General features: G+C 41.0%; 1 protein-coding gene across 20 annotated transcripts in view; it reads right to left on the bottom strand.

Annotated features, from left to right (window-relative positions):
* The window catches only part of LOC130367542 (uncharacterized), a 352,795-nt gene that overhangs the window by 33,472 nt on the left and 299,665 nt on the right, over nucleotides 1-19,658 (bottom strand). For 19 of the 20 annotated variants that reach the window (XR_008892098.1, XM_056570003.1, XM_056570002.1 and 16 more), the window contains 3 exons: nucleotides 17,220-17,266; nucleotides 8,770-8,996; nucleotides 6,663-6,934 (listed from right to left, as the gene is read on the bottom strand). Coding sequence is in view for 19 of the 20 variants with exons in the window: in XM_056570003.1 (XP_056425978.1) it covers nucleotides 6,663-6,934; nucleotides 8,770-8,996; nucleotides 17,220-17,266 (546 nt within the window). In the remaining variant the exon portion in view is untranslated. Of the gene's footprint in view, nucleotides 1-4,586; nucleotides 5,152-6,662; nucleotides 6,935-8,769; nucleotides 8,997-17,219; nucleotides 17,267-19,658 lie in introns of those variants that run through there. The other variant, XM_056570012.1, reaches the window with a different exon arrangement.

Below are 19,658 nucleotides of genomic sequence, written 5' to 3'. Positions count from 1 at the left end.
CACCCTCCTGTCATCCATGTCACTAATGTTTACCCCCCCGTCTACCCTGTCACCCATGTCCACCCTCCTGTTCACCCATCTGTCCCTTTGTCACCCCAGTCCACCCCTCTGTCACTCCTGTCCCTCTTTTACCCCCTTGTCCACCCTCCTGTCATCCATGTCCACCCCTCCATCTAACCCTCTGTCACCCCTGTCCATCCATGTCACCCATGTTCACCCTCCATTGTCCACCCCTCTGACCACATCCTTGTCACCCATGTCCATCCCCTATTCACCCCTCTGCCCCCGTCCCCCATGTTCACTCTTCTACACCCATCTGTCACCCTTGTACACCTCCCTACACCCCAATGTACACTAATCTACACCCCTGTACACCCATCTATCACCCCCTCTGTCTCCCATGTACACTCATCTACACCCCTGTCACCCATGTATACTCCTCTATACCCCTTTGTCACCCATGAACACCCATCTATCACCCATGTACACTCCTCTATACCCCTTGTCACCCATGTACATCCATCTGTCACCCATGCACACTCCTCTTCACCCATCTACACTCCTCTACACCCCTCTGTACACCCCTCTACACCCATCTGTCACCCATGTGCACTCCTCTACACCCATATGTCACCCATGTACACTCCTCTACACCCCTCTCTCACCCATGTACACTCCTCTACACCCCTCTGTACACCCATGTACACTCCTCTACACCCCTTTGTCACCCATGTACACTTCTCTACACCCCTCTGTACACCCATGTACACTCCTCTATACCCCTCTGTCACCCATGTACACCCCTCTACACCCATCTGTCACCCATGTACACTCCTCTACACGCCTCTGTACACCCCTCTACACCCATCTGTCACCCATGTACACTCCTCTACACCCCTCTGTCACCCATGTACACTCCTCTACACCCCTCTGTCACCCATGTACACTCCTCTACCTCGCTCTGTCACCCATGTACACTCCTCTACACGCCTCTGTACACCCCTCTACACCCGTCACCCATGTACACTCCTCTACACCCCTCTGTCACCCCTGTACACTCCTCTACACCCCTCTGTCACCCCTGTACACTCCTCTACACCCCTCTGTCACCCATGTACACTCCTCTACCTCGCTCTGTCACCCATGTACACTCCTCTACACCGCTCTGTCACCCATGTACACTCCTCTACACCCCTCTGTCACCCATGTAAAAAAAAAAGTGCGGAACCTAATAGGATTGTTTTGGAGGTTTAACGTGAAGAATTGTGTGTGGAAGAAATCTTGATGATGGCCCGGACCAGATGGAGAAGAGAAGGAAACGATGAAAATTAGAGAAGACGTCATTTGTGAGTTGCTGTATAAAGCAGCACTTTAAACTACATACCCACTGATAAATATAGTGCATTGCGCTTTTTACAGTTTTTTCCTTTTTTTTTTTGCTCGTCAACCTCAGTAGGGGTGCCCCGCAGAATTTTTTTTTTCCGAGGTGTGCCCGTCCCAAAAGGGGTTGGGAAACACTGGTATACAGGATTTGGTCAGTAACAGTATGTTAATTTGTATAGTGATAATATTATTCATTGTATAATGGTATTATTTGTAACATTGGTCTCAGCATACAGAACTTGGTCAGTAACACTATTAGGATAGGGTCACCCACACAGCGCATCCGCAGCGTATTTCACGCTGTGGATACGCTGACGGTAGTTACAAAGCGACTTTGCAAAGCCTCTACTGTGGCTGGGTAGCTCTGTGTGTCTGCTAATAGCAGTTGGCCATATGTAGACCAATATATGGCGGGTTGATACGCAAGCTCAATTCCCATAGGTCACCTAAGTGACCCAAAAGTAACCCAATTTCCCATATATTCCCAAAGCTTTATTATTAAATCATAATTAAGCACACATTTTGGTTAAAAAATCCAGTGTTTTTCCGCTCCTGAGGTATTAGATGCTATATAGCACTCTTAGTATTCATGATCGGTGTACACCTGCAGTGTGTACAACCAACATAGGAGCTAGCACTGATGTTTAAAATCAAAGCTCAGCCCCCCTCAACATGTTTCGCTGCTGGACGCAGCTTTGTCAAGAGGTTAATGGGCACTGAGGTTAACACGCCATAATCGGGGTTTATAAAAACTCCCCTTGATGACATCATTGAATTAGAAGCTAGTTGCTGATTGGCTGACACGCCATCAGTCCTATCCGCTTGCTGTCACATTGTTTGACAGCCCTTTCGTCCTATAGTTGTGATCGTTCATCAGAAAATCAGATTCATTGATGCAATGTCCACTTGTGAAGGGTTAATTCCTTTGTGACGTATATGCGCTAAGAATCCTGCGCCGACACTTAGTGCACAGGCGCTCGAAGATTCATTACCTGCGCACTGGATCCTGCGCAAATACTCTGAGTTTTTCATGCCGGCATTCCGTCATATATGTATCACTGCGCACAAGAAGCTGCGCGAACACTTAGTTACACACATATCACCCCGCTACATGTGTATCGCTATGCACAAAGGCTGCGCGAACACTTAGTTCTTATCCGTTGTATTTTAGACAATTATTATGGGTGAGTATAGTGCATCATTCATCTTATTGGGATACTATAATGAGCCCCAATTTAATTTTTTTGATAGTGTGATATGAATTTGGATTATTCATATTCTAAAGGACATAATGACAATAGTACATGTGACCATAATATCGCAGGCGGATATAAGAGATGATTGTCTAGAACTATTATTGATATTAATATGAATATATCTGTTATTGTATGGAGATTATCTGTAACCCAATAGGATATCCTATCTTCCAGGTGATCATCAGATAGTTGAATTAAATAGATTGCTGTTCAATCCGATATTTTTAGAATTCTCTATATGCAATGTGCCCTGTCTAATTACCATCTTCTCCTTTTACAGTTCTCTGGGATGCCATGGTTACTGTAATCATATAAGGTAAGTATCCTATCTAGTAACACAGGGATCCTCTCATTCTTAATATCTAAATATCCGTCTCATCATATAGTTCAGATATCCTATGTCACTTGTTATACTTTCTACATGTCTGTAGTTGCTGACTAATAGGTGGATAAGGCTATTTATTGTCCATCACAATTGATTGCGGTATATATGGATATAAAATTAGCTTCTATTTCATGTCCATCTTAAATTGGCCATGTGCTTCTGAACTTAGAACAATATATTATAATATTGCAGGTAACATCATATAAAAGGTGCGAAGGTAAACCCTTCATTTAGCCCTAATGGGCTCAAACTTTTTAAGCGCTGAATCCATTTCGCTTCCTCCCTTAGTAACTTTTTATCCAGGTTCCCTCTTCTAGGGCCTAAGGTCACTTTCATCAATCCCCAAAATTTGAGGGTAATGACCGCCCCACCATGACAGTCGCGGATATGTCTGGCTAACGGTGTGTCCTCCCCAGTGCGGATTGTGCTTAGATGTTTAGATATTCGTCTTCTAAGCTGTTGTGTGGTTTTTCCCACATATATCTTGGTACACCCGCACTGAGCGATATACACTACCCCAGCCGTTTGGCAGTTGATAAAGTCCCTAATTACATATCTGCGACTGTCAATTGGGTTTGTAAATTCTTTAACTCTGGGCAAAAATCCACAAAAGGTACAATTGCCACACGGGTGGGATCCCTTTATAGTAGACCGTAGCCACGTTCCCTCCCGTTTGTCCTGATACAGACTGTGAACCAGATGTTCACGTATGTTTCTCCCCTCCTATATGTGACAGCTGGATATGGAGGGATCACCTCCTTGAGGTCATTGTCAGCTAAGAGTATTGGCCAAAATTGGCGTAATACAGCCATCACCTGTCTATTATTGCCATCATATGTTGCAATACATCTCACTGTTTTTGTTTGTGAGGTTGAAGGAATTTTATCGCTCAATAATTCCTGTCGAGGGGTGTCTCTTGCCCTAGCGAATGCCCGATTAAGTACTTTTTTAGGGTACCCTCTCCTAATAAATCGCTGATATAGTAATCGACTTTCCTGTAGGAATGTTTCATCATCAGAACAATTCCGTTTGGCCCTGAGATATTGTCCAACAGGTATTCCTCTTTTTAATGGGGTTGGATGATAGCTACCCCATTCGAGGAAACTGTTGGTGGAGGTGGGTTTCCTATATATCCGGGTTTTAACACTACCTCCAAGGTCCAGGACAATCTCCAAATCCAAAAAGTTTATAGTGTTTTCATGTATTTCAGAAGTAAACATCATTCCTATAGTGTTCTTGTTTAAGGTTGATACAAATTCGTGAAAAAGTGCAATAGTACCATCCCAAAATAATAAAACATCATCTATAAATCGCCCCCAAAATAAAATGTGCTGAGTATACTGGTGAAGAGATTCAGTAAAAACAAAAGTGTCTTCCCACCACCCGAGGAATAGATTAGCGAAATTTGGTGCACAAGCCGTGCCCATTGCTGTGCCTTTGTGTTGTAAATAAAACTTATTATCAAAAATAAAATAATTGTGAGTGAGTAGGAAATTAAGAAGTGTCAAAATAAATGGATTGTGTTCAGTGAACTGTGTGCCTCTAGTGCATAAAAAATGTTCAACAGCTGTGAGTCCCAATTCGTGCCATATATTTGTATACAATGCCTCCACGTCTAGACTGGCAATGTATGTTAAAGGTAGAAAGGAAATTTCCGGTAATTTAGAGACTGCATCCGCAGTATCTCTAATGAAAGAGGGTAATGTATACACAAACAGGGCAAGCATTTGGTTTACATACTGGCTAATGCCTTCTGTTAGATTTTCATTCCCCGATATGATGGGGCATCCCGGGATGGGAACTTTCTTTTTGTGTATCTTGGGCAGCACATACATAGTTGCCAGTCGGTTTAAGGTTGAGCATATATTTAAATTCATCTTCAGTGATATTGCCCTTCGTCTTTGCCTCCAATAGGATTGTTTTTAATTCGGTCAGATATTGCTCAGTTGGATTCGAGCTCAATCGTTCATATGTAGTAGGATCTCTTAATAATCTTTGAACCATAGCCACATAATCAATTTTGTCCATTATAACTATGTTGCCCCCCTTATCGGAAGGCTTGACTACAATCTGTTGGTTCTCTTGTAGCTCTTCTAACGCCTGACTCTCTTGGGTGGTCACAGAGAACTGTAAAAGGAGAAGATGGTAATTAGACAGGGAACATTGCATATAGAGAATTCTAAAAATATCGGATTGAACAGCAATCTATTTAATTCAACTATCTGATGATCACCTGGAAGATAGGATATCCTATTGGGTTACAGATAATCTCCATACAATAACAGATATATTCATATTAATATCAATAATAGTTCTAGACAATCATCTCTTATATCCGCCTGCGATATTATGGTCACATGTACTATTGTCATTATGTCCTTTAGAATATGAATAATCCAAATTCATATCACACTATCAAAAAAATTAAATTGGGGCTCGTCATAGTATCCCAATAAGATGAATGATGCACTATACTCACCCATAAGAATTGTCTAAAATACAACGGATAAGAACTAAGTGTTCACGCAGCCTTTGTGCATAGCGATACACATGTAGCGGGGTGATATGGATATGACTAAGTGTTCGGCAGCCCCTTGTGCGCAGTGATATATATATGACGGCGTGATATGTGTGTAACTAAGTGTTCGCGCAGCTTCTTGTGCGCAGTGATACATATATGACGGAATGCCGGCATGAAAAACTCACAGAGTATTCGCGCAGGATCCAGTGCGCAGGTAATGAATCTTCGAGCGCCTGTGCACTAAGTGTCGGCGCAGGATTCTTAGCGCATATACGTCACAAAGGAATTAACCATTCACAAGTGGACATTGCATCAATGAATCTGATTTGATGATGAACGATCACAACTATAGGACGAAAGGGCTGTCAAACAACGTGACAGCAAGCGGATAGGACTGATGGCGTGTCAGCCAATCAGCAACTAGCTTCTAATTCAATGATGTCATCAAGGGGAGTTTTTATAAACCCCGATTATGGCGTGTTAACCTCAGTGCCCATTAATCTCTTAACAAAGCTGCGTCCAGCAGCGAAACATGTTGAGGGGGGCTGAGCTTTGATTTTAAACATCAGTGCTAGCTTCTATGTTGGTTGTACACACTGCAGGTGTACACCGATCATGAATACGAAGAGTGCTATATAGCATCTAATACCTCAGGAGCGGTAAAACACTGGATTTTTTAACCAAAATGTGTGCTTAATTATGATTTAATAATAAAGTTTTGGGAATATATGGGAAATTGGGTTACTTTTGGGTCATTTAGGTGACCTATAGGAATTCTGCTCATAGCAGGGGATTTCCTGCAGGTGGTCATGAGGGGACACACAAAGCTACCCATCCACAGCAGGGAGCTCACCCTGACGTGTTTATCATGAAAAAGTGTTTGTGTGTATTATTTTTTTCCCCATTATGTACCCTATTATGGCCAACTATGAATGCCATTTGGCCCCTCCACTTTTAGGCTCTGTTTGAATAGCCACACCCATGACTGAAATGGACTGCTAAGCCTAAAATGCCCAGGCCTATTTTTGATCCCAGTCTAGCCCTGGGCATGACAACAGTATTAAAGTTTCACCTAAAGGTGATAGAAACTAAACATATTCATGTAATCGACACTTACCTCTTCTACATTTGCGGTATAGGGCAGTACATAAAGATGGATTCTGTGTTCCTCATATGGATTACCTTTACATAATATGGTGAAGTAAATAAGGACGATTCCATGTATCGGGATGGAAATCGGAAATACAAATGACATGATAGCCCCCAACAAGGAAAATTCAGGATTCTCTAAAGTGATGTAAAATGGATCGATCTGTGTTGGTGTTTCCAATGTCATGTTTCCATCTTTAAAGTGAGCACATTTTATCAGTGCTGTGTCTTCACTGAAGCCTATAGAATACAAAAATTATTTGTATGAAGAAGGAAGGACTGTAAAAAGACTTGTGGCATGTGTCCAGGACATGGGTACACTAGGTGCTGGGCACTATCAGCACTATTTACCTGTCATTGTATAAATTATTCATTTGGGCAATAAGTGAGACAAATCTGGGTCAAATCACCTGCATATTGATTTTCTTTCTTAAAGAATAAAGTTCTGTCATTTAGTTTGGTCTTTTAGCTTTACATTTTTTTTACATAAATGTATAAGGTAAAAATAACCTTGAAGAGTCAGATGTGCTATAAATTATTTAAAATTATTGGAGTTATTAGAGACATTAGAAACAATAAGTAAAAAAAAAATGCAACTCTGGTTCAAAATCTTATCAATAATTATATGTACTGCATAGACAATTATTTAATATAAATAGGCACATTGACTACTAATTTTGAGAAATCTTTATTGAAATTGGAATCTATTCCATCAGGATAGTAACACAGTGGTGTGCGTACCAAAGAGGCTGGGTAGACACACCACTGCTATGGGGCCCAGAGAACAGAGGGGCCCGGTTAAGGACCAAATGGCCCCACCCCCAAAACAAACTGACCTAGTGGATTTTAATGTGGGTGGTTTGGGCAGCCGTCCAGGGCTCAAAGGCTCCTGGACGAACCCATGGCGATCCAAACAGCCCACTTTACAATTCCCTCATTAAAGGAGAACTCCGGTATGGGTGGGAAAAAACAACTTATCCCGTATCCTAAGCATAGGGGATAAGTGTTAGATTGCGGGGGGTCTGACAGCTGGGGCCCCCTGCGATCTCCTGTACGGGGACCCGGCCGTCGGCAATCTCTGGCCCTGCCATAGAAGTGAATGGAGGGGGCGTGTTGGCCGCAGCTTCGGCTGTGGTCGAAAACGCTCGGCTCCTGCATTGAGCAGGAGGGAGCCGTGTCCCCATACAGGAGATCGCAGGGGGCCCCAGCTATCGGACCCCCCGCGATCTAACACTTATCCCCTATGATTAGGATAGGGGATAAGTTGTTTTTTCCCACCTATACCGGAGTTCTCCTTTAACCAGGAAATCTTGCACACTTTTCTTGGATCCCCAGGACAGTGAGCGCCACTTTCATGTATGCACACAGTTCATACAGTTGAAAACTGTTGGCTGCGGCCTACAACAGGAAATAAGAGTGACTAATGCCCTGGCATAGGAGGCAGTGATATCACTCCTCATGACAACCTGCACCAGAATGAAGGAGGAGGGAGGTGGCCTGGCTGTATGATTTTATTGTATTATATTGGTGCAATGGTACTTTGCTAATAGGATTACTGTCTGCCAACTGGAGGGAATTTCTTGCATACTGGTGGGGCTGTCTGCATGCTGAGGGACTACATGCTTACTGGGTAGGGGCTACCTACCTACTGTTGGGACTATCTGCCTACTGAGGGGGCTACATGTCTAGAAAGAGGACAACCTGCCTACTGAGGCAGCTACCTGACTACTAGAGGGAACAGGTTCCAAAATTTGCCTAAATTTGCCCTGGGGTCCACAGGATTTCAGTTATGCCCCTGTACCTACGTATTGGGTCAGTGAATCAGTGGCTAAGTTTGCGACTCTTTATATGCATTATTATATCTTGGATGTTACTTTTGTGGCTTTTTTCTGATTATTACAGTATCCTGTCATAGTCCAAAAATATTCCATCAACCTCACCATCTTGTAAAACTAATTTAGAAACTTTAATTTTAAAACTACTATTTAAAATGTATTACTCTTCATTCTGAAATGAAGACAATATATAACATGTACAGTAGAAGCAGTGATTGTCTATTATACCAATGGACTTACCCTTCAGGCACAGGTAATGGGGTAGATACACAGCGGACACAGCATTAGCTTCACCAATTGTCGTTATGTTAAAAAGTGGACCCAAAATCTCATAAGATTTATCTGGAAAGTTCTTTAAGTTATCGGTCCAGGAATCTAATTTATATTCAATAATAACTGGACCTTTCACCAGGAATTTGATTCGAGTTTTCTGGCAGCGGTAGAGACCGGGAGATGTCAATTCTAATCTAAAAGACCAAGAGAATGTTAAGTGGTGGGTAAATTATTATGCTTTATTTGGAGAAACTGAGTCAGGATAATAAAAAATGTCCCATCCTCACAGGAAGTCACAGGTGCAGCCCTCCAAACCACGTCTTGCCTCCCTCCCTCTCCCCCCGCTTGCTTCTAGCTTTGCATCTGGCTTTGATGTCTCCTTTTCACTGAAGATCCTTAAGGGTTCCCACTGGTAAGAAGACCTTGCCCTGAATAATTAATCTTCTGCCATTTCCATTAAATTTGGTGGCCTAAAGCAAACGCCCATCAGGATTTTATTATTTTTCTCTCCATATATTTCTACCCATAATGCCTCCACATTATCATATTCATTGGTAACCACAAGAGATTGGCAGGTATCGAATTAAAATTACTGCAGGTCAAGGAAAAAATCTTAGCTGCAATTAACCAAGTGAAGAAAGTGTTCAAGAATTATGATCGAATTAGGGCTGCATTACAAGACCTTGAAGTTAGGTCCAGACGTTGTAATATAAGGTTTCTTGGGTTCCCTGATAACTCTCAAAAAGTAGGCTATAATTGAATATTTGGAAAGTTCAGTCAAAGACACTATTGGTCAACAACATCTTTCACCCTATTTGGGATAGACCTAGCTCACTGTTTCCCCTTTAAAAAAAAATCACCCAGTTCTCCTCCAAGGACGTTCTTAGCAAAGGTGTTATGTTCTAAAGACAGAGAGGGAGATTTATCAAAACCTGTGGAGAGAAACAGTTGACCAGTTGTTCATAGCAACCAATAAGATTGCTTCTATCTTTTTTAAAGAGAAAAATAAAAAAATAAATTTGATTGGTTGCTATAGGCAACTAGTAGGGGTGTGAATCGCCAATAATTTGGCGATTCGAATCGCGATACCAGGGTGGCGATTCGATATATCGCAATATATTGCGATACTGTCATGTTGGCGATATATCACGATATATCGCGATATTCCCTATTAAAAGCTTGGGAAAACTTATTCTAGCTGAGAAAGAACAAGGTCCCGCGAGAGTTGTCCTGTGAGTGCGTACGTTCTCCTTCCTGTTTGTTCTGAGTCTGTAGTCTCGCGGTAGCAGCCTGCGAGTGGGACAGAGCTGATAACAGGTACACTGCCAACTAGTGGTCAGGAGTTTACGTGTTATAAAAAAAATAAGACAGACAAATAGGACTGTGACTCAGTGAGTGAAATACAGTAAATGTTAATTATAATAATTTATAAAAAAATCGATTCTCAGAATTTTAAAATCGATTCAGTATCGCGGAACAAAAAATAATTTTTTCTTACATCCCTAGCAACTAGCAAACATTTTCTCCCCCAAAGACAAATTGGTAGGTTAAAAAAGGCACAGGAGGAATTGCATTCCCTCTTTTCAGCTCATTCTGCTGGTGTGTGAGTTTATATTACCAAGAGTATCCCTGCAATGATAATAGAAAAGCGTATAGATGAAAGAGGCTGATATATATTTGTCCACGGTAAGTTAAGAGAGCAAGAACTTGTCCTGGCCTATTTGTATACCCCCCTCCCCCCTTTTCCTCGATGCTTTCAAAAGTACTGGTACAATTTTTGAAAGGTAGAGATTATCTACCATTGTATTTATCTGGTGATATCAATTAGGATTTAATTCCCCTACAAGACAGAAAAAGAGTTGGGGGTATCCAGCAAATTGCCAGAGTTTCCAGACTTCTCGTTATATGTAAGTTCTTTGGGATGGAACAATATATGGAGATTACACCCACATAAAGAAACTTTCTATAATGTGCCTCCTGCATTGACTTGGTCTTGTGCAATGACCTAGTGGTTCACTTGGTTAAAAACATTGGATATGCAGCCAAGTCAATATCAGACGCTACCCCAGTAGTGGCGGATCTGTGTGAGAGAGCATCGTCTATTCGTAATAGCAGGCAGCTTTGATTGAACCCCTACTGGCTTAGTATAAATTATCTAAAGGAAGTTATTAAAATGAAATTGTTTAATTTTCAGGAAATTATTAAAAACGTGTCATCCCCCCAGAAATTGTATGGGGCTCCTGTAAGGCCTTTCTTAGAAAACTGTTATATGGAGAGGTAGCCTACAAAAATAAGTTGTTTCTTCAAAAAGAGAAGTTGGAGCAAGAAGTTAAGCAGGCAGAAAAGCTAAAAACCCTACACAATCACATTTTGACAAGATACAATACAGACAATGTCCAGCTCCAAACGGAAAAAATATCAATAAAAATTAACTTTTAATTATCCATATTACAATAGATTGAAAACCCTCTGTGACATGTCAAAAAAAGGACAAAAGTGACAACGCGTTTCTAGCAGTGCGATTAAGAGCACGCTGCTCGAAAATGCATCAAAGTTTTTGTCTTTTTTTATTGACATATCACAGGGGGTTTTCTATCTATTTTACTATGGATCATTACAGGTTTCTTTTTATTGATATTTTTTCTGTTTGGAGATAAACATAGTCTTCATTGTATCTTGCCCTGTAACGCCAATGCTCTTCTACGTACAATGACAGAGGCTTATATAATTTTTTTTCATTGTATAATACGTCCACAGTTCAGCATTTGTTTTTCATTTACTTATTTTTTTCTGTTAAATCTGTCATCTCAAATTGCAAAAACAAAACCGAACAGCATTTATAGTTGTTGCTTAAAGTCTCTCCTCTGTACACATTAAACAGTGACCTAAGAACACCACAGTATCCAACATACACAAACCTCAGGGAGAAGGGAAAAGGCACCGAGGCTGGAATTATGGTCCCTTCTTTGTTCTTGAATAAAATGGTCCCACAAAAAAGCACAGGATACATCATGTTCATCTGTTCATCATGGAGTGAGCCACACACACACTAGCATTATCTATATGCACAACTAAATATTCCCTTATGTGATTGATTTTTTTTTCTTTTACGCAGAGTTGTCTGGTACGTTGGGTTCAGAGTTGTAATAACCTATTTAACAGCTGAAGCTGCTGCACCATATAAAGCCTCAACTACTGGAGGGGTTTCAACCAGCTCAAAGAGCAAAAAAAAAAAAAAAAATACACAAACAAACCACAAAGCCAAATTAAAAAAAATCCTGCATATAAGAAAGCAAATAACATACAAGATTTGTTACAACTAGCGCTCCAGCCATGAGCGCTCTCCTGCCCCGTTCCCTTCTGTCGGCAGTGCCGAGGTTCGCATCACGGGACACTTCCGCATGCGAATGCCGGGATGTTACTTGCCTCCTGCTTTCTCAGCTGTTCCAGGTTGCCGGCGTGTGTGTTTAAACGCCCTCTAGGGCGCGCCGTCTCTCTCCGATTTAAAGGGCCAGCACGCTCTTAATTGGTAACAACTGCTCCCTGGCAATATAAGTGTCAGCACTTCCTGTTTCCCCTTGCCGGATTTTTGTGCTCTTTAGCCAAGAGAAAGCATTCTTGTTCTGTATTGCCTTGCTGTGCTCTGATCTCCTTGCTTCGTTCCAGACTATGCACCTGTGCCGCCTGCCCTGACCTTCTGTTTTTCCTGACTACGAGTTTGTCTCATCCTTCCAGTGCCTCATGTCCCCTCGGCAGCCTGTGTGGACGAGTCGTGCCAGGGGTAGCAACCTGGGTGCCACATGCCACAGCAAGTCCATCCCGCTTTGCGGCGGGCTCTGGTGAATACCAGCGGCACCTTAGACTCTGCTCCCTGGTACAGCTCATGCCATCATCCACACAGGCTCAGCGGATCCACTTCTTCAGTGCCGCTAACAATATTGTAATTTTTTAGAATATAGAATGTGAAGAAAAAATAATTAAGGAAGGTATGATCCAAATACACTGTAAAAAAATAAATTGTCCTTCATGAAACAAGGATTAAAGAATATGGAGCAAATTTCTGCAGCTTTGCCCTGCTATTGGACAGTAGATGGAAGAGGGACGGTGGAGTTTCAGTAAGAAAATAGCCCAGATTCAGAGGTTTTAACCCTTATCTTTTACATGATATACCCAAATCCAGGTTGAGGCTGGCTGTAGGCGGGTGCCTAACCATAGCCAAATGTAGCTTGTGGAATTCCTGCAACAATGGGTCCTGCTGTCAGCATCAACTGGGCCTGGCCATAGGCTGTGTTTCTGTAGCTTGTTCCTCTTCTTTTCTAAGAGATTCAGAGGCATCCAGTTTGTCAAGCTTGCTTAAAGGGGTACTCCACCCCAAACATCCCCTATGCAAAGGATAGGGGATAAGATGTTAGATCACGGGGGTCCCACTGTTTGGGCCCTCAGCAATTTCCGTGCCAGAAGCAGCAACGTTAGGAATTAAACGTCACGTCACGCTGCCTCCATTCATGTCAATGCGAGGAGGCGTGACGGCTATGATGTAGCAGCAGGTCCTGGCCGCAGCAGGCCATAACAAGTGAAAAGACACGCTGCAACGCACTCCATCTTCCCTTCCACCAAAAACCATTGCGAAAGTTCCTCTGCAAGCTCTGCATCTTTGGATTCGGAGGCACACTGTATGGCATCCTTATAGAGTCTGTCTTTCTTGCACAGCTCAATACCAGTTTCCAGCGGTTTTTACCCTTGAAAAGATACACAGAAATTCTTCTAAATTCAATAAGCTAATGCTTATCCAAAGGTTGAGCAGGGGATATGTTGTCAAAGTTGTCATATGCATCTATAGATGTACAAAGTGCCTAGTGGTCCTCTCCTGTTATAAACAGGTTAAGAGCTTCACTGACCGATTTATTGTTATGATTCTGCACTGAGCGGAGGTATGGTTTTACAAGAGGAAGCTGCTTCACTTTGCTGAAGTAATTGACAGCTTGGGTGTGGTCTAGTCTTGGAGACAATACCATCAAGAGAGCATTCAGCAACAGTGGTTTAACCCCTTAAAGACCAGGCCAATTTTCCTTTTTACACTTTCGGTTTTTCCTCCTCCCCTTCTAAAAGTCATAACTAGTGATGAGCGAACTTACAGTAAATTCGATTCGTCACGAACTTCTCGGCTCGGCAGTTTATGACTTTTCCTGCATAAATTAGTTCAGCTTTCCGATGCTCCGGTGGGCTGGAAAAGGTGGATACAGTCCAAGGAAAGAGTCTCCTAGGACTGTATCCACCTTTTCCAGCCCACCGGAGCACCTGAAAGCTGAACTAATTTATACAGGAAAAGTCAGCAACTGCCGAGCCGAGAAGTTTGTGACAAATCGAATTTACTGTAAGTTCGCTCATCTCTAGTCATAACGCTTTCAATTTTGCACCTAAAGACCCATATAAGGGCTTGTTTTTTGCATCATTAAAGGGGTATTCCAGGAAAAAACTTTTTTTCATATATCAACTGGTTCCAGAAAGTTAAACAGATTTGTAAATTACTTCTATTAAAAAATCGTAATCCTTTCAGTACTTATGAGCTTCTGAAGTTAAGGTTGTTCTTTTCTGTCTAAGTAATCTCTGATGACACGTGTCTCGGGAAACGCCCAGTTTAGAAGCAAATTCCCATAGCAAACCTCTTCTAAACTGGGCGGTTCCCGAGACACGTGTCATCAGAGATTAGACAGAAAAGAACAACCTAAACTTCAGAAGCTCATAAGTACTGAAAGGATTAAGATTTTTTAATAGAAGTAATTTACAAATCTGTTTAACTTTCTGGAGCCAGTTGATATATTAAAAAAAAGTTTTTTCCTGGATAACCCCTTTAATTATACTTTGTATTGACATCAATTATTTTATAACAAAATCTACTGCAAAACCCAAAAATATATACTTGTGCGGTGAAAAACAAAACAAAACATTTTGTAACTTTTTAGGGCTTCCATTTCTACACCTTATCTTTATTCTGTAGGTCTATACGGTTACAAGGATACCCAATTTATGTAGTTTTTATTTTTATTTTACTACCTTAAAAAAATCTTAACTACATGCACCAAAATTAGTACGTTTAAAATTGTCCTCTTCTGACCCCTATAACTTTTTTATTTTTCCGCATTTGGGGGTTATATGAGGACTGGTCTGTAGTTTTTATCGGTACAATTTTTGTTTAAATAGGACTTTTTGATCGCTTTTTATTCGTTTTTTATCATATTTGAAGAAACCAAAAATGCACAATTTTGCACAATATTTTTTTACGTGCACGCCATCAACCATGCGGTCTAGCTAACCTTATATTTTAATAGTTTGTACTTTTTTTTAAACTTTTTTTTATTTAAAAAGTGGGAAAAGGGGTGTGATTTAAACTTTTAATAGGGAAGCAGTTAATTCAATTTTTTTGTTTTACACTTTTTTTTTTAGCCCCTATAGGGGGCTATAACATGTAATCTTCTGATTGCATACACTGATCAATGCTATGCCATAACATTGCATTGATCAGTGTTCTCTGTGCTCTGCTGCTCAGGCTTTGAGCAGCAGATCACTGAACGGACAACTAGGAGGCAGGTGAGGACCCTCCCCTCATCCTATCCGATACCAAATCCTATCAAAGACACAGGGCGTACAGGTACGCCATGAGGTCCTGGTACTTAAGGACTGAGGATGTACATGTACGCCCTGTGTCTTTGACAGGGTGAAGGGGTACTCTGGTGGAAACTATTTTTTTAAATCAACTGGTGCCAGAAAGATTTGTAGATTTGTAAATTACTTCTATTTTAAAATCTTAATCCTTTCAGTTCTTATCAGCTGCTGTATGCTCCGTAGAAAGTTCATTTCTTTTTTCATTTCTTTTCTGTCTGACCACAGTGCTCTCTGCTGACACCTCTGTCCATGTCAGGAACAGTCCAGAGCAGGAGCAAATCCCCAAGTAAACCTCTCTTGCTCTGGACAGTTCGTACATGGACAGAGGTGTCAGCAGAGAGCACTGTGGTCAGACATAAAAGAAATATAATAAAGAAAAGAACTTCCTCTGGAGCATATTGCAGCAAATAAGAGAAGGAATGTCCAGCGCAAGATAAGGTCAAACAGGAACTTTATTGGCGATCACATGGAGCACACAGAAACACCAACGCGTTTCAGGTCAAGCTGGACCCTTAATCATGGCATAACAGGTACAAAGCAATAATGGGTTTAAATAGACAGGGAAACAAATCACATGTCTATGACATCACAAGGTTAAAAGCTAGTACAAAAACATGGAAAAGACTGAATATGAAGTCCTAAAGAATAAAATCAAAGAGCTATAGCACAGCATTGAACAGTGTATGCAATCAGAAGATTGCATGTAATAGTTCCCTATGGGGGCTATAAATGTGTGGAAAAAAGTTTTAAAAAGTTATTAAATGTGAATTAAACCCTTACCTAATAAAAAGTTTGACACCCCCTTTTTCCCATAAAAAAAAAAATGTAAACAAAAATAAAAATGAATATATGTGGTACCGCCATGTGCGTTAATGTACAAACTATAAAAATACAATGTTAATTAAACCACACGGTCAATGGCGTACACGTAAAAAGAATTCTGAAGTCCAAAATTGTGTAATTTTGGTCACTTTTTATACCTAAAAAAAATGTATAAAAAGAAATAAAAAAGTCCTATCAAAACAAAAATGGTACACATAAAAACTTCAGATCACGGCACAAGAAATGAGCCCTCACACATCCCCGTACACAAAAAAATAAAAAAGGTATAGGGGTCAGAAGAGGACATTAAAACATACAAATTTTTGTGCTAAAAGTTATACTTTTTAACAGTAGTAAACAAAATCAAACCTTTAAGTGTCATTTTTACTGAAAAGTGCACTGTGTAGAAATAGGAACCCCCAAATTTTGGTAAAATGACTGATGTCATTACAAAGTAAAATTGGTAGCACATAAAACAAGCCATCATATGGGTCTGTAGGTGGAAAACAAAGTGTTATGATTTTTAAAAGGTGAGGATGAAAAAATGAAAGTGCAAAAACGGAAAAACCCTTCAGGAGTCCTTCGGGGGTTAAAAAAAAATTGTTTCCCCCAGAGTAGCCCTTTAATTGAAGTGAAGAAATATGAATCGATGATGGCCAGATGTTCAAAGAAAAGTAGAGGACGTATCAAGCTTCGTACGGTAAGTGGTGATAATTTAGGTTTCCTTTTTTTTTTTTTTGTCCCCAGCATTGTCAGGGTATGGGAGGCAGGATGAGTAGGGTTGTAAAATGTAATATTGTGTAAAATAATGTTGTCGCATTAATGTGAAAGTATTTAAAAAAAATAAGTCACATGATTTTTAGGTTGTATAACTTTGAGTTGTGTGTATATTACAACAATACACAATGAGAATTTTGTCTGATAGGACTTACCGGTATATCCTGCCAATAGTGTGGATTACTTTTGCCAAATCCTGTTCCTGATAGAAAGTGACAAATAGTTACATAGTGACATAGATTATGAAGATGAAAAAATGACAAGAGTCCATCAAGTTTAACCTAAAGCTCTACTGTGTTGATCCAGAGGAAACTGGGCATTAGGCCCCCTCATTTTCTGGGCATTAGGCCCCCTCTTTTCCTTCTCCTATCCCTTTTGTTCCAGACATTATCCATCTAGTGAGATAGATAGCCTCCATGTTGTTTGTTAGCATAGGGTGAACCAGGCTTAACAGGGGTAGGTTCCAGTGCGGGGCCGTCCTTATCAGGACGTACATTCCGCCTAAGATTAGGGGTAAAATTAGGGCACAGCAAATTCTAGGCATTTTAGGAAGGGGTTGTTTCATCAACGCCCTCCCTTAAGCTATTCCCATCCCCCTTCCTCTTCCTTACCTTAGTACAGATACGTATCTATTGTTGTAAGCCTTCACTTTTTTCCCCATGATGACTATTGTGTGATGGGTTATTGTACACTGATTACATCCGGTTGCATGTTCATCAGTTTTTAGGCATGTTGTTTTTATGACCCTTGCATTTTGATTAGCCAGTACTTTGGTGATTTTAGTACGTTAAAGTACGATTTAGTGTTTTTTCTGTGATTTCTGAAAAAAATTCCTTCCCACTCCAATATGGCATTAGAATAACCTTTCCGCTACGGTCATCATTTTATAGGGGGGGGGGGGGGGGGGGGGTATTTATGTGGGGCATATATTGAGATGTTTGTTTTATTTTCTAAACATATGTCTACGTATCTATCTATATACAAAAAATGCAGCACTAATTCACCAGTCCATGATGTAGAGTGCCACCACCCCGACCCTAATCAGAGTCCATCCAGATATACAAACAGTAGCGCAGAACTCCAGTATAACAAAACTAAAAAGTTGCATTGCTGTAACCTCTGGACATCTTTCTCTCCTGTCGCATGCTGTGTCAGTTTCCGCCGTGCCCGAGCCACCTTTCATAGAGCCAGTGCATACACCTGATTTCCTTCCCCCGCCAACCCCAGCCAGGCACTGACTACAGAACTCTGCTCTACAGACTCCCTGGTGCCTGAGCAATAATGTCATTTTCTACAAGCAAAACTGTCTGTTATCTGTCATGCTGATTCGTGTTCCTGACCATAGCCTGTTATCCTGACTCTTCCTCTGTTTGATTCCTCTGTGCTTTGCTGATTCTGCAGTGTATGACCTCGGATTGTTAACCACTTCCTTGCTATTTAAGAGAATCACCTGGCTGCATCTAAGTGTCTCAGATTTTCTGTTCTCCACACTCAGTCTGCTATATTGTACTCTGCTTTGCTGCACTTCTGCCACCTACAGCATCAACTCACCCCTTCTGCCTATGTCCCTAGTTTCTACATTCTGGAGTGGGATAAAGGGTCAAAACCAGGGGAATACTTAGACTCTGCTTCCAGGTTTGACCCAAAGTCAAATCAGTAGGTGCCACAGAGTGTCCACACCTTTTGGGACGTTCTACATTTTTTGCTTAACATTTTGTGCCCTCCATAAGGCCATAAAACACCTTTTATCACTAAAATACAATTACTTTATTAATGATTTTCCTTGTAACTGGGGCTGACATGGTAGACACAGTTACAAGGAAAATACAGCCCCCTTATATTGCCTGCACAACTGATCTGGGTCTATGTGGTTGGCAAACAGTTAAAGGGGTATTCCAGGCAAAAACTTTTTTTTATATATCAACTGGCTCCAGAAAGTTAAACAGATTTGTAAATTACTTCTATTAAAAAATCGTAATCCTTTCTGTACTTATGAGCTTCTGAAGTTAAGGTTGTTCTTTTCTGTCTAAGTGCTCTCTGATGACAAGTATCTTGGGAAACGCCCCGTTTAGAAGAGGTTTGCTATGGGGATTTGCTTCTAAACTGGGCGTTTCCCGAGATACGTGTCATCAGAGAGGACTTAGACAGAAAAGAACAACCTTAACTTCAGAAGCTCATAAGTACTGAAACGATTAAGATTTTTTAATAGAAGTAATTTACAAATCTGTTGAACTTTCTGGAGCCAGTTGATATATATAAAAAAGTTTTTTCCTGGATAACCCCTTTAAACACTGCGGTATATATCATGCTGCAGTAAGAGAATTTCATTTAAAAGAGACACCAAACAATTTAGCCTGAGTCGACTTGGTATTTTAAACATTGTTGTACACACAGGGTGGTCCTACCATGGGTGCCTTGGTCCACTGGATCTAGGCAGCACTTTTTTAGTATACAACATGGTAATGTCAAGGGGGGGGGGGGTATGGGGAGGTGGCATTAAAACAGTGGGCCAGTGCTTTGAATTAGCCCCCAAGGCTAAATTTTGCCAGCCAACCCTGGCCAAAATAGGAGACACATTTAACTCTCGGAACCAG

This window comes from Hyla sarda, chromosome 4, assembly GCF_029499605.1.
Source record: "Hyla sarda isolate aHylSar1 chromosome 4, aHylSar1.hap1, whole genome shotgun sequence".
In the NCBI taxonomy this organism is placed as follows: Eukaryota; Metazoa; Chordata; class Amphibia; order Anura; family Hylidae; genus Hyla; species Hyla sarda.
This window is presented reverse-complemented; position numbering and strand designations above follow the sequence as displayed.